This window comes from Colossoma macropomum, unplaced genomic scaffold (assembly GCF_904425465.1).
Source record: "Colossoma macropomum unplaced genomic scaffold, Colossoma_macropomum, whole genome shotgun sequence".
NCBI lineage: Eukaryota > Metazoa > Chordata > Actinopteri > Characiformes > Serrasalmidae > Colossoma > Colossoma macropomum.
Window position 1 is genome coordinate 7,503,397 of NW_023494804.1, and position 15,717 is coordinate 7,519,113.

At 40.7% G+C, this 15,717-nt stretch overlaps 1 protein-coding gene across 5 annotated transcripts in view; it reads left to right on the forward strand.

Moving 5' to 3' along the window:
- Window positions 1-15,717, forward strand: part of nf1b (neurofibromin 1b) — a 112,878-nt gene that overhangs the window by 29,600 nt on the left and 67,561 nt on the right. For 3 of the 5 annotated variants that reach the window (XM_036595261.1, XM_036595262.1, XM_036595265.1), the window contains exons 6-17: window positions 21-88; window positions 1,647-1,722; window positions 1,827-1,984; window positions 2,751-2,924; window positions 3,304-3,432; window positions 5,107-5,181; window positions 5,258-5,389; window positions 9,821-9,955; window positions 12,010-12,123; window positions 12,383-12,462; window positions 14,067-14,554; window positions 14,850-14,923. In XM_036595261.1, coding sequence (XP_036451154.1) covers window positions 21-88; window positions 1,647-1,722; window positions 1,827-1,984; window positions 2,751-2,924; window positions 3,304-3,432; window positions 5,107-5,181; window positions 5,258-5,389; window positions 9,821-9,955; window positions 12,010-12,123; window positions 12,383-12,462; window positions 14,067-14,554; window positions 14,850-14,923 — 1,703 coding nt within the window. The remainder of the gene's footprint in view (window positions 1-20; window positions 89-1,646; window positions 1,723-1,826; window positions 1,985-2,750; window positions 2,925-3,303; window positions 3,433-5,106; window positions 5,182-5,257; window positions 5,390-9,820; window positions 9,956-12,009; window positions 12,124-12,382; window positions 12,463-14,066; window positions 14,555-14,849; window positions 14,924-15,717) is intronic. The other 2 variants (XM_036595266.1, XM_036595263.1) reach the window with 1 other exon arrangement.

Sequence of the window (15,717 nt, forward strand, 5' to 3'; positions counted from 1 at the left end):
AAAATGTTCCTTTCTTGCAGAGACGGTGTTCAAATTTAAAGCCTTGAAAAAGCCCGCTCAGCTCAGTGTCATCTACAGCCTGGAAAAGGTATGTTCCTGTTTTGCCTCCTCGCTGAAATCACTGCTCTCTGCTGCCCTCCAGTGGTGGCTGTAAACATGACAACTAAAGGCCCAGTCAACTTCTTTATCAGCATCATTGACAACTTCATTGTCTTGTCTTTCTAAAGCACTTTCACCCGTACAGTTTTACACAGGAAGTTAACTGTGGTTACACAATAAGGGGTTAAGTGTGAACGAAAGTCAGAGTTGAAATCTCGGGTAAGGCTGACACAGCAGTTTACCTGCAGTGAAGGCCCAGTACAATTACCAGGGAGACTCATTTAAAAACAGAAGCCAGCAAAACTGAGTGATGTTTCTGTGGTTTTACAGTCGAGGTTTCATTTATTACACGTGGAAACTGTTGCAGGAGTGTATTTTGCATGGTGCTAGTAGCAAACTGCTTGAGAGAAATGGCAAAAAACTTCTGTTTAAGCACATATATATCATATATCTACACACTATACTATGAAAGTCTGATACCACCCTTCATTCATTTAATGTACAGGCAAAGTAGCAATTTTTTTAGCAGAAAATATATTTAACAGAAAATTAGTGTCCACCCTAACCTTAATTACAGCTTTCATTCTTTTCAGGAGACTCACTTTCAGTTTTTCAAAGAAATCTGCAGGGATATTTTTCCACACCTCAAAAGTTCAGTCTTAGAAGTTGGTTTACATTTCTTGCTTCTCATGATCAAACAGGGTGGAGAGCATTTTGTATAATTCTAGTGGTATGTCACTGTACAAGTGGCAAAAACTGCTCTTTTGGAACAACTGAAACAGTTTCTGTTATTTTAATCATTTACAGATTTGAAGTTTTCTGTTTTGGGCCAAATAATGTACATGAGAATGTGTTTTGAACCTGATTCAGAAAAGAAAGAGCTATTCAAGCTGAGGACGCTGTGTCAGTTTTAACAGGACTTTAATGACAAATGAGAATGAGTGCATCCTTGCAAAATACAGTGTTAGATGCAGAACCCTTAACATTCGCAGTAAAAGTGTGACAGTAATGAACCAAGTTAGGAGCACAAAAACGGGCTAATGTTGTACAAACAGCCAGCTCTTTAGGGTAGCACTGCATCCATCAGTGAATATGTTGTGAAAATGTGTAAACACTGAATATTAAAAGTATACTCTTTAATTTTGGGGTTGTAAACTGACATTTAGAACAGAACAGAATGGTCAAGTTTAGTTTAGTCAAGTTTGGTATAGTTTAGTTACAGTAATGCTCGTCACATTGCTGAGTAACAAAACATCATAAATCATTTCTCAAAGTAGGCTCTTATAGCTTGCTATCACCATCACTTACTGTATCGAGTAATAGAGCCAAATAAAGGCCAGTGATACTTCAAACTGCACAAAAAAGTTGATTCCAACTGTTACAGACATTGACAAAGCTTGTAAGTGGAACCGTTGTATGTTATATCTGTTCATGAAGATATAAAAGTTTATCACATGTCATTGTTTAAACATTTGAAAAACTAACATCTATATATTTAAGTCAATATGCTTTTTGGAAAGTGACCTTGTCGATGTTTGTGTATGTAGGCGTTCTGGAACTGGGTGGAGAACTATCCAGATGAGTTCACTATGCTGTACCAGCGACCCCAGACAGATATGGCTGGTGAGAGACTGGCCTGTATTATTTCTCATAATCATAACTGACATTCCTGCGTACATCTGTACATTTTGCTATATCACATCTTTGCAAACGTTTCTGTGTCTCAGACTGTGCGGAGAAGCTGTTTGACCTGGTGGACAGTTTTGCTGAGAGCGCGAAGAGGAAAGCAGCCGTCTGGCCACTGCAGATCATCCTCCTCATCCTCTGTCCCAACATCACACAGGACCTGTCACGAGAGCCAGTGGAGGAGACCAAGGTTAACAAGGTACACACACACACCCCATCTAAACCCTGCAACGACAATGTGGTTCTGTCTGTTCATACTGTGTTCTTTATACAAACCTCAGAAAGTGCTGTGTATCCGTGTGTAGCTAGAAGAGGTTTTAAAAAGAATAGCAGCCGGTGTGTAAGACACAGTTTTACTTTTCTGATAAAAGTGGTGCCATGTATGTGTAAAGCACACCCCCAACGGCGTGTTTCCCCCACACATATGCTGTGTTTGCCTCCCGCCCCTCAAAAAAAAGTAGACTGATGGTCACCCAATCATATTTATTCCATTTTAAATGTAACATTTACATTTTGCCACTGACGCAAAGCATCTCTCACCCATTTCCACAACATATGAGGTTTTTTCAAAAAACATAAAACATGGGAGGTTTAACATTTACTAATTTTATGCCTTATTTGAAGACCCAAATAAGTAAACAAATGCTACCACAAGTTTGAGCACTCCTGGTCAAAATTCATGTTTTGTTGATTTACTAAGTAAAAATAAGTTAAATTATCCTCTACAGAGAACACACTTCTGCACGTTTAATGCACAGTCACTGTGTATGTCCTGAATTTCACATAAAGAAAATAAAACGTCATTTTTTTATATTTTTTTCCTCATATGAAAAGAAAATAATTCAGATTTTGATCTTTTTGTGCACACATTGCTTTAGTCATAGATTCTGCAAATAACCTTCTTTTATTATCTTCATATGTTCCAGATGTTGGACCATTAATGCATAATTGCTCTGTCTGTTTAGAAACTGTTTCTGGAGAACCTGAGGAAAGCTCTGGCAGGCCATGGGGGCAGCAAGCAGCTGACCGAGAGCGCAGCCATCGCCTGCGTCAAACTGTGCAAAGCCTCCACCTACATCAACTGGGAGGACCACTCCGTCATCTTCCTCCTGGTGCAGTCCATTGTTGTGGACCTTAAGGTCTGTGGACTTTCCCACTTTTCCCATAGAAATGAATCCAGAAGATCCTAGTTTGCTTGTTTCTTTGCATTCCACAGTCTCTTGTTATGCATTCTTACAAAAAATACATGCACACTGTTCAAAATGCTTCCAAATAATTGAAACATTTCAACCCAGAACACTGTCAGGTTGAATACAGCTACTACAGTCTTCCCTGTAGAAACAAGGTGAATGTGATGTAGGCACAAACACTGACATGGCATGAGTGAAACACATATTATAGCTGTAAAATAATTCATGTTGCACTCACTCATTTACAGATGTGATGTCAGCATTATTACAAAGATAATAAGGTTATGACAGTTTTTTTTTATTTGACTTTGTGTCTGTTCTCCTCCAGGCTCTCTTATTTAACCCAGCTAAGCCGTTCTCCCGTGGTGCAGGCAGCCAGAGCGCGGACGTAGATCTGATGATCGACTGCTTCGTCTCCTGCTTCCGAATCAACCCGCACAACAACCAGCACTTTAAGGTCTGTGAACCACTGCCGATTCACATGGCCATCCACGGAAAGCACATCATCAGACGCTGTAGTTTTTCATTCTGTCACAACTTTTACAATCTCTGAACTGAGGTTTCCAAATAGCGCTGTAGAGCTTTAACCTCTTATGCTTGTAGGTATATTTCGTTTTTTCCCTCTGAATTTATTCCCAAATCGTAAGGCAAATTATTCAATAACTGCCTGAAATAAATAAATATATATATATATTTTTGTAAAAGCTTCCCTCTAATTAACAGAAAATGTGTTTTAAGATCATAATCATACTGCAATATGCTTACAATTTACTGCTGAAAGGCAAAAAATCTTAGACGCTCTTGGTACTTGTTTATAAAAATAATTTTCACAGAGCAGATCACTGAAGAGACGCAATGAGATCCAGTTCATAGCTCAGATTTGGTCAACGGTCAGTAGAAAAAAATTTTGTGAGTTCAGCTTCTTTTATTATAAAGTGTTAAAATTACATTACCCATCTATTTGACCGGAAAGAAGACAGTTAAAGCTCTCATATGACACCGACCTTTTGAATGAAGCTGTGAAGTAAAGAATATGACAGTGCGGAGTTAAAAAGGTTAATCAGAAATTTAACAAATAAACCAATGTGCATGGTTTCCCCCTTAAGGCTCATTAATACACCCTTTTCATATGAAAATAAATACATCCATTTTAAACAGTGTAACCATCACTGCCCACATACTTCCATAGGTCCTATGTTTGCATGGATGTTAAGCAATACATCCACTAGAGGGCAGTCTAGAGTAAAATGTTTCTAACTGCAACAAACATGGTTACAGTGGAGGAGGTTGTAATAATACCTTCTATAAGAACAGAACAAAAAAAAGCAGTGTTATAGTTGGTTGTGGTCTGTGAGGCCAGTGAGTACTTTGCGACATATAGACGGAAATTTCTTACAATTGCCTACACTGCCCCCCATGATTTCCAGTGGTACTGCAAAGTACAGACAGGAGACTTCGTCCGTATCTGTGTCCTTTACCAGCAAAGTAGCCGATCAGCCATTCAGACATTCTTAGTGTCTAAAATGTCCTTTCCTTCGTTTTCCTCTCTTTTTGCTGATGTAGCTAACAAAATGTGTGTGCAATAAAATCAGTTAGATGAAAAACAGTTATTCAGGATGGTTTGAAGGGAAATGCTTTGTTTTAGAGGAACTTAGAGAGTCAGAATTATTCACAGTGGTGGTGATTGGAACCAGACGTCTGATATAGTTTTGTGGTAGATTTACAAGACTTTTTTTGTTTTGTTTCCTAAACACATTATTTTTTAATATATTCATGGTGTAGGGGTGTATGTAGGGTGTTTACAAGCAAAATGGCCTTTAAAGAAATATAATGTAAGAAGTAACATGACTATATTTGTGTTGTAGACAGCGCGACTCACTGAGACGATACATTTTCCTACAATGCACCATTTTATTTCCAAACACTCTGTATGACATGGTTCATCTTTCAACAACTGAATTATGCAGAGGTTTAAAAAATTCTAATTTAGGGATCTCAAATAGACTTACCTGTGTGGTTTTTGACACCTCAACTCTTCTCTTTCTTTTACTTTTTGTCACTGTGGTGATGATCCTTTTTTATTTATTTTTATTTATTTTATTTATTGTTGATTTTTTTTGCTTTTCAACAGGTCTGCCTGGCATCATCTTCACCTCCCACCTTCCACTTTGTCTTGGTGAACTCCCTGCACAGAATCATCACTAATGTAAGTTTTCCCTCCAACACACATGGTCTCTGAGCAGCTGTTAAATCCAGGCTAACAGTCCTCTGTCCTGCTGCAGTCTCCGCTGGACTGGTGGCCTAAGATCGATGCTGTGTACTGTTATTCTGGCGAGCTGCGCGCTATGTTCGCCGAAACGCTTGGCCGAATCATACAAGGCTGCGGCACCCACACTCCGCTGCGCATGACTCCGGTGAGACACACACACACACTCAGACAAAAGACAGTGTTTCGATATTCTGGTTGCACTTTATTCGAGTGGTCCACAGTAAATGCTTTGCAGGGTCACCTTTTCTATAATATATATTCAACTGAATGAACTGAGGTACACTGAGCCAAAGCAAGCCTTGGTCATAGCATTTATGTTTGCCTGGGAATGATGAATATAACTTGAGGACCTGAGAATATAGAAGCTTCAGCAGCCCAACATTGTACACCAATCAGGCATAACATTATGACCACCTCCTTGTTTCTACGCTCATTGTCCATTTTATCAGCTCCACTTACTATATAGGTGCACTTTGTAGTTCTACAGTTACAGACTGTAGTCCATCTGTTTCTCTGATACTTTGTTAGCCCCCTTTTACCCTGTTCTTCAGTGGTCAGGACCCCCATGGACCCTCACAGAGCAGGTACTATTTGGGTGGTGGATCATTCTCAGCACTGCAGTAACACTGACGTGGTGGTGGTGTATTAGTGTGTGTTGTGCTGGTATGAGCGGATCAGACACAGCAGTGCTGCTGGAGTTTTGAAACACTGTGTCCACTCACTGTCCACTCTATTAGACACTCCTACCTTGTCAGTCCACCTTGTAGATGTAAAGTCAGAGACGATAGCTCATCTGTTGCTGCACAGTTTGTGTTGGTCATCCTCTAGTCCTTCATCAGTGGTCTCAGGATGCTGCCCACAGGATATTTTTGGTTGGTGGACTATTCTCAGTCCAGCAGCGACACTGAGCTGTTTTAAAAACTCCAGCAGCCCCTAATGTTATGCCTGATCGGTGTATATTACAGTCAGTTCGTCAACTTTTTTGGTCTAACAATCATGAACATATTATAGTTGTCAGCTTCTGAGTTTAAACAGAACTGGATTTTTATGGAATTATAAAATGATCATTTTGATGGGTTGTGTCCGTAGAGTTTAGGCTTTGCTTGTTAACGATTAATCGCTGACTCGTGATTGTTGGTTATCGGTCAAAAGAACGTGCAAATTTTACACCCTTGTGGATGAGCTGAGACCGTCAAAACACAGCGCCACAAAGTTTTGGTACTGCCTCAGTTGACATCTTTTTTGTGTTTTAACCCAGAAAACCTGACTTTTTGGTTTTACTCTCTGACTGCATCTCTCTGACTCTCTCACTGTATCTGTGTTAATATGAGAGACAGTAAGGTACTGTGGGTGTGAGAGATCTTTGTCATCTCATAGCTCATCTGTGAGTGTGCGCGCTTCATCTCATGGCGGTAGAGGACGGCAGGTGCAGCAGCTCTCTGATAACGTTAACGACTTTGGTGGTGCTTTGTCCTCTGCTTCTTTTTTATCTTCTTTATTTCCTCCCTGCCTTCTTTTCATCTCCTCCCTTTGTTTTGTTGAATGGCGGCTGTCGCTCACTTGACCAGATGCCAGCCAGTCACTGTTTTGCATGGCAGTGGGCCTCTGTTGCAGTAAGTATGGCTCCTCCACCCCTCACTCTCCAGTGCCCAGCCCCACCCTTTACTCCTCTCACTCCCACTCCTTGACCTGCCCACTCCTCACCCCTCCAAGGCTGCCACAGAAAAGAGAGCCCCTGTCGTCCTCCGCCTTTTCTGTGTTCAGCTGCTCTGCCTCGAAGCCCTTCCGAACTCGCCACTGTTTGCGTGAGTGAGTGTGCGTTTGAGTGCGGGAGAGAAAGTGAGTCCGCTTACATGGCATGTCTCACTGCAGACTGACTTGGTGAACAATGCATATTTTCGAAAACCACATGGACCACTAATGCTACTGCAGAAAGCCATTTTGGTGCTACAGGGTGAAAAACATCATGTTTGAGGAAAGATAGATGAAATATAGGGCTTAAAATGCCACTATTGTAAGGGGTGATAGTCCTTCAAGAACTTTTATGTCTAACATCTCAAGAAGGACACTGTGAGCACGCAACCCAGTTAGCAAAATTTGTCTGGCTCACTTGTGGGCCACATCCTTGGTTTGTTCTGGCCCAGAATTTGGATGGGTCCTCGGCCCAGATCTGACCCACACACTGTAAAGTGAGAAGAACTAAAGGATATGGCCCAAATCTGGCCCCAATCTGGCCCAACTACATTGTTGTCCACTATATTCACGCCAGAATTGTCCCACAAATGTATACAAAAGGCAAAAGGGTATGAAGCTGTCCTGGATGTGGCCCTATTCTAGTCTGCATGCCTAACACTCAGATAGGAAAGCCAGAATTGGCCCAAAACTCGATGTTTGAGTTCTGCCAGAAAATAAAAGCTTAAACAAGCTAAAATAAATCTACTGCCTACTGCTGTGAGATTGTTTGTGTTGCTATGGATACCATGCACTTTTTCTAGCTGTTTTTCCAAGTTTGACCTTGGTTAATGATCCAAAGTGCCAAACCTTTAACTTAAGCTCTGTCTGACTGTAAAAGATCTGACCGCGGTCGATTGTGAAGCCTTCGTAGTCACCTTCGTCATTCCTTTCCACGACAAATGTGTTGAGTGAGGAATTAATATTTTTTCTCTAGGACACGGTGGAACATTTAGTAGTACAAACAGTACGTTATACACTACACTATACAGGACAGTAAAACACTATAATATACACTTTACTACAGAATATACAATAAAGTATTATAACCATTAACCACAGGACTGGAGGGACTAGATGCTAGACTAGGGGTCGGGAACCCAGATGTTAAGAAGAGCCATTTTATCCTTTCAATAAAAATCAAACCACCTTAGGAGCCACAACATTTTATGTTCATTTTACCATCTTGGCTGTAAATATGTCTTAGTATGTGCTAGTATAGGATGAAAAATATAAATATAAACGAAAACACAGACTTTAGCTCAGCTGCGGTCGCTTTTCTCGCATCTCCAGCAGGAAACTTTTCCTCAAAAGTGAGGGAATTTTTTTGTAAAATGTTTAACATTCAGCTTTTTATGAGGCTGAAATCAGCATCTCATTTGCAGGCTTCTTGTTTAAATTTTCTCGTTCCACCTTAAATGGTGCCTGAGGCGCCAGAATGTAACTGTTGCACCATTTAAGGTGGAACGGGAAATTTTGCCAAGAAGCGGGCAAACGAGAAGCTGACTCACGACTTCTTAGTTTCTCGTTGCAGATTAAACATCAGGAAACCAGCTAGAATGATTAGAAATTGCAAATAAGTCCATTCATCTCCGAATTATCAATGTTTGCCTTAAATCTTTCTCTTTGCTGATTTGTTAGCTACTAGCTAGGCAGGACTGTTGTCCGCGTTATGGTGACCAGCAGTCTGCGCACCAACCATCAGGATTAAAGGGTGAATGAGCAGTCATACATTAGCTCCAGCGTTTACAACCATTTATTGTTACAACTGTGTTTGAACGATCAGCAGAACTTGTGGAGCCGCAACAGGGCAGTAAATGAGCCGCATATTGACGACCCATTAAACAGACACTAGATTTGGGGGGGGGCTACAGCAACAGTCGACAGCAGCATTGACCACTGTCCATGTATCATCAGTGCAAATTACTGATAATTAAAAGTAGTCCTTAGCAGCAAAACCATAGACACTGCCAGAAGCTGCAGACAATGTATACAGATTAAAGTGCCTGTTTTGCAGAAAGTGACTTGTGTAAATTGAGTGCAGTAGGTGAGGCGCAACAACCTGATCGACCCCAATTTACTGGGCAGACAATAACAAACTGGGTCAACTGTATTTCAGACGAAGTTCTGCATACTCAGTGAACGAAAACGGTGACCGAAAGTGCCATTTTCTTGTACACAGGAGGTCACAAAGTTCTAGAAATATCCAGATATGAGTGGACAGGGTCTCTGAGATGTAATCTCTGGTATAGTTGCCTAAGAAGGAGGTATGTTACAGTCATACATTATTCTCAGCTGTACGCAATCACTTTCCAATTCAGAGCAAAGAGGACTCTACTTAGTGAGTTTCACCAACCTAATGAATGCCTGAACAAAGTGGACTTCATATGAAGACAAAGGCCCAAACTTTTCTCCTCCTATGGAGCTGAGATTTGAGATTAAGTTAAAATCATGATAAACTTGTAGCGGAAAACAAACTAAAGCAACCACATCGGGTCCGAACCCTCTACAGAGATGATGGAATCCTTCCATCTTTGGAATGTCACACAGTATATCACCCATCTAGGCTGTGTTATCAGTGACCTCTGTTTCATGACCCTGTTTTCTCATTCCCTCATGAAACAGTGCCAGTGACACCCGTGTAATGTGGGCCTTCATCTCAGATCAAAACGACTTTGAGAACCTTTGTTTGCCAGTTTGATCTGCCTTTGTGTCGCTCTCCTTTTTCCTCTGGTCCCATGACTTGTTCCCTCGGTTTTCCTGGTTCTAGATTTTGCCATCTCTCATAGTAATGAATACCAAAGTGATTGCTGTGACTGACTCAGGTATCCTTTTCTTGTGCCAGAGTCTGACGTTTAAGGAGAAGATGACCAGCCTGAAGTTCAAAGAGAAAACAACGGACCTGGACACAAGGGGTCATAAGTATTTGCTGCTGGCCTTGGTCAAGCTCATCCATGCTGATCCCAAACTAATGCTACATGTGAGTTTTTGTTTTGTATGTTTTACGTTAAAGATGTTTTTAGGATAGGCTGACGGATAAGAAAATGATCAGATTTTGAATGAAATTGGCTATTTTATGAACCAGTCTGGTGTTTCTGGGCCCACAGGCTACGTTCACATTACCAGGTTGAAGTGGCACAAATCTGATTTTTTGCCCTAATGTGATCTGAAGTTTTCAGGGCTGTGTGTACCTGAGCCACTTTCATATGTGGTCCTAGACCGGATACATATCCGATTCATGGCCATGTGACCTTAATGTGACACTCAGATCAGAATTCATGTGCTTTTTTTCCACTGCACGTGCACCATCATTCAGCGTTACCAACACAAGTTAAAGCCTGTAAACAGTGGAAATGAAACACATGTCACCTTTTCTCCTTCGTCTCGCTGTAATAATGAAGCTGAGAGCTGATCAGAGTTAACTATCTTCTCAGCGAAGCTCGTTCTGCTCGTTAGTTTGTGCTGATGATGATCGTGATTCATTCACGTGACATTACTGAGTAGGATGAGCTCATGAGGGTCATTTCAGGACGCCGGTTTGTTCACATTAATGACAGATTTGAATCACTTACCTAAACGAATGTGAACCATCCTGTCAGAGAGATCGGATTTGAGCAAAAAATCGGATTTGAGCAATGAGGCATGTAATGCAAACGTAGCTATAATGATAATCGATAATGAACACTACTGTGCTTGATTCCAAAAACTGTCAGCTTTACTTTCTTGTATTTCAAGAGTGAGTAGCTCTGTGGTTTCCGTATTCATCTCTTCCGCTTTAGCATATCATGGAAGTTGTTTGTACATTAGGAACACTGACCAAAGAAACAGCATGTTTCATTAGATGGAGAACATAATAAAGCCTGTTTAATTGCATTTAGTGCAGCATAGTATGTGAAAAGTATCGTGAAAATGGCTTTTAAGTGTTGTGAAATGATTTTTTGCCATAACACCCCAACAATAAGATCTTAACACTTGTAGCAGCCTGTAGATGTACATGAACAAGGAGTTGAGAGCACATTTTGGTCTTACAACAAAGAAGCAAGAGACTGCCATAGTGAGTATGAGCGGTACCGTTCGTCCCGTCTTGAAATCCCATCATAAGCAGTCATTGAGACACATTAAACTGTTGTGGCTTTATGTCTCATTGTTTACTTGTTATCAGGTCATTTACAGGCGTTAAGACTAGTGATGCATCGAAATTTCAGCAACCACAATGTTTTGGTTGTGGTCATTTCTGGTTTTGGGCCGAAAGAAAAATATTCACTGCACAAAATAAACAAGAGTCAAAAACTCTTTTCAAATAATGGTAATGAAAATCGGAAACAGTGATTAAAAGCTGCTTTTTTTTGTCTTAGCTCTCTTATGCTGGTAGCGCAGACTCATTCTAACAGTTTGAGTGGCAGCAGATCAACAGTGGAAATGTCAACCGTGGGGAGGTCTTTACAGTTTCTGTGAAGGACATTAGACAAGCAGTTTTGTAGTCTTTATTCATGCTGAGTATTAACAAGGGATACAAGACCCAAGAACTTCTCCACTACAGGTTTGATAATACTTGTAAACACAACTCTCACACAGTACACAGAACACAACAGCACAACAGAAGCAAAAAGAAAAGTCCCTGCTAGTACACCATCACCATCTGTTGTTGCTGACATAAATATTACTTAAAAATGAATGGAATTCATTACCTTTGATGGCCAACCATTGTCTGTTGTCAAGGATGCTGAATTTAGATACATCCTGTAATAATTTTATGTTTATTTTATATGAACTATTTTTCTTTACAGTCAGCTCAGTTTTGGACTGACTTTATCAATGACAAAATAGTTTTTCCTCATTAACTTGCAGTTATTTTTTTAGTGAAAAAAGTCTCACTGAAGAGGACCTTTGATCTTCTGTATGTGGGGATGTAAATCAGAACGATAATAATAATACTAATAATGAAACACTTTTCCTTTCATTGGTGAATAATATGTTGACCACAGAGATATCATGCACCACTAGTACTGACCATACTGTCTGTGTGTGGAACAGAATCCAGGGAAACAGGGCCAAGAGATCCAGAGCAGCACAGCAGAACTCATCACAGGCCTGGTGCAGCTGGTTCCTCTCGCCAACATGGGGGACATTTCCCAAGAGGCCATGGAGGTGAGAATTCTGTGCATTGCTGTGGCTAAATTTAAGAGAAGAGAGAAAGAATTGAAATATGCTAATTGAAGGGATACTCCAGTGTTTTACACCCTCATTTACTTGTCTGTGATAATTGCAGGTAGAGTCTGAAGAATGTTCGTATGTTCCTTGTAACTGTGGCCCATTGAGGCTGCATTTGATTGTAGTAGTAGAAGCTGCTGGGTATTCTTTGTGCATGTTTGTGGCAGTAATTAATCAGATATGATCTCTTGTGAAGGCTTTACTAGTTCTGCATCAGCCAGAGACCACTGAGCTGTGGAATCCAGACACTCCTATGGAGACCTTCTGGGACATCAGGTACGGTGGGACTGAGCAGAATATGCTGCGGCAGCACTACAAACAGATGAAGAACCTCTGCGTCACAACTTTTTAATTTGTGGTTTTTGACAGTGAAGGCTGTCTAAAAAATATCATTTGAATATTTGTAAAAAAATGCACGTCAATGTGGAATTTTGAAAGCCATCTCTGCTGCAGCTCATAGTGTGTCCCAGCTTAGTTAGGCTACGTTTGCATTACAATCCTCATTGCTCAGTTTTGATTTTTTGCACTGATACAGTTCATGTATATACGTGAATCATATCTGTCATTAATGTATCAAATCTGTGTCCTGAAACGACCCGCAGGCGCACGTCCTAATTAATAACGCCATGTGAATGAACCACATGCATCAAGAACAATAAACAAACTGATCAGCAGAATAAACCTTAACGATAACTGGCTCTGAACAGCCCTTCAGCTCTTTACTTTTGTCAGATGCTTTGCATTTGCAGTGTTTATTGGCACTAACATCAGATTCAGCGCTTCTGCTATGTTAAAACTGAATGGTGCCGCATGTGCAGTGAGAAAAAAAACATGGATTCCGATCTGAGTGTTCTCATTAAGGTCGCATGGCCTTGAATCAGATATGTATCTTATCTAGGACCACATATGAAAATAGCTCAGATCTGATTTGAATAGACCATAATATGATTTGCATGTTCCCACTGCTCTGAAAACATTAGATCTGTGTCACAATAAGGCAAAAATTGCATTTGTACCACTACAGCCTGGTAATGTGGACGTAGCCTTAGTAATACAATCGCAAACCATGACTGTCGATAAGAAGGAAGGACATTGCGTTGCTAACAATAAACAATTTTTTTTTTATTAACTCAGACATTCTTAATAATTTTTTTTTTCTTTATACACTGAATAACGATAATAGGCGGAAATAGATTGTCATGTGAGTTATCCATAAGATCTGTCCAGATTTTTTCTGAAAAGCCAAAGCTACAGGTGTGGACGCTTTGTAGGGCAGTAAACTAATATTTAGGTAGTGAAGTGAGCTGCTAGTTTACGTGCGTGGTTAAGCTGCTTCACACTTACTGCAGACATTCGACTTTTTCTTTCCCTACGATCGGTGTGCTCGCGCTTTCAGAGAGTCCTCTCTCTTTAGCTTATGATAAGGAGGTATCACTGTGTGAATTTTATGGGTAAGTCATCCTCAGAGATGTATAGACCTTTTGATGACTGTTTTATGAGTTGCGACCCCAAGGCTGAGAATCATTGGATTAAACACAGTGGTTTTGAGGACGCTTGATAGGTTATGCTGCGTGCCTCATTGTGGCTTTAGGAGATATGACATTTGACTTCTGCCATTTACTGCAGTTGCAGAAAAATAACGCATTTACAAAGACAAACAGACAAGAGGAAAATTCAAATTGAATTTCTTATCCCATTTGACAGCCCTACTTTGTTGACTCTGGGGTGAAATATTTTTGAACTGCTGTTTGCTGCTGGATGAGCACCAGAACGTAACTTACAATATATGCAGAAACCATTTAAACTGCTTCTTGAACTTCTGAGCGTTCCCTGTGCTCATGCTCATATGCCTGACTATTGATAGTATTTTCTGCTTTCAGCTCGCAGGTCCTTTTCTTCATCTGCAAGAAGCTCATCGGCCATCAGCTGATCAACAGCACAGAGATCCTGAAGTGGCTGAGGGAGATCCTCATCTGCAGGAACAAGTTTCTCCTCCGGAACAAAGTGAGCTACAGTCTTCATCTGGTGTTCTTTCTTTTCTTTTACATCCTTAAGTGTTTTTCATACTTGAAGTTTAAGGGCGCACATGTTAAAGGCTGGGTCTTATTCTTGTCTTTTCAGGAGCGAGCCACGACAGGCAGCGCGATCCCCATCTGCAGACAGGCCCAGACCAAGCTGGAGGTTTGCCTCTACATGTTCCTGTGGAGCCCGGACATGGAGGCTGTGCTGGTGGCCATGTCCTGCTTCCGTCATCTGTGCGAGGAGGCGGATATCCGCTGCGGTGTAGACGAAGTACCCGTGCAGACCATCCTTCCCAACTACAATACCTTCATGGAGTTTGCCTCTGTCAGCAACATGATGGCAACAGGTATTTATTTTTTGTTATTTGTCTTACTCATTGTGAACAAATCATCTGGATAGGAAAATAAGTCTACTTAGGATGTTTCACAAAGCAAGATTATTCAGTTAGGCAGCTCACCTAAGCCAAAAGTCCAGCCTCACTTTTGCTTTAAGGTATCCAGCTTATTGATAAATTCGACTTTGTGAATTCGTATGGATGTTAAAGTCCTCATCATCCAGAAGAGGGCAGCAGCAACTTTCTCTGTATGTGCCTTTTTCACCTCTCCAGTTGTTCCCTGTCTGTTTTTCTATGTACCCTGTAGGTCGCTCAGCCTTACAGAAGAGGGTAATGGCTTTGCTGAGGAGGATAGAGCAACCCACACCTGGTAACACAGAGGTCAGGACCGACTGTCCCGCTTCTTTACTGGGAAGCCACTGGTTGCAATCAGAAAAACATGTCGGAACGCAATGATTAAAATCATTATGCAGTTTACTGTTAATTTAGTTCTGCCACTTCATTGCACCCTCTCTACTTTTAGTAAATCTTTAATAGAGCAGCACGTTTCATGATTTTGATTTTGGTTGGCATTAATCTACCTTGTTAAAGTGGATGTTTGCGCAATTTGTAAGTGTACAGTACCTGTGGGAAGACAACTCTATGCGTCTGAAAGGATGTGTAGCTGTCAAGAAGCTCTTACTGAGAAAAGGAAATACAAAAAAACTAGAGAGAAAAGAAAAAGGAAACACAAAAGAAAATCTGCATATCAAACAAAGAAGCTGCTGTGGGTGGACTGACCACCCCAGAGTCCAGGCCTCAGCATCACTGAATGTTTTCAGCGTTACTTGTATCATGAGAAGCAGGAAATGTAACCGACTACTAAGACTGAACTTTGGAGGTGTAGCTGCAGATTTATTAGAAAAACTGAAAGAGAGTCTCCTGAAAAGGGTGGAAGCTGTAAGGCAAAAATTGGACACTGAAAAAAAAGACATTTCATTTGGTTGTTGTGGCTTACGTGTAGTTTTGTATTAAATGTGTTTTTTGGATTTTTTTTTTGCTTGATGCTTTAAAATGAAGGACTTATACTAAGTGGCCATTTGACTGAAAATTGAGTAAATGGATGTCTCTGACTTTTGCACAGCTTCTAATACATCAGTGACTAAGCTCCTCTAAACAGTTGTCTGATATTAAAT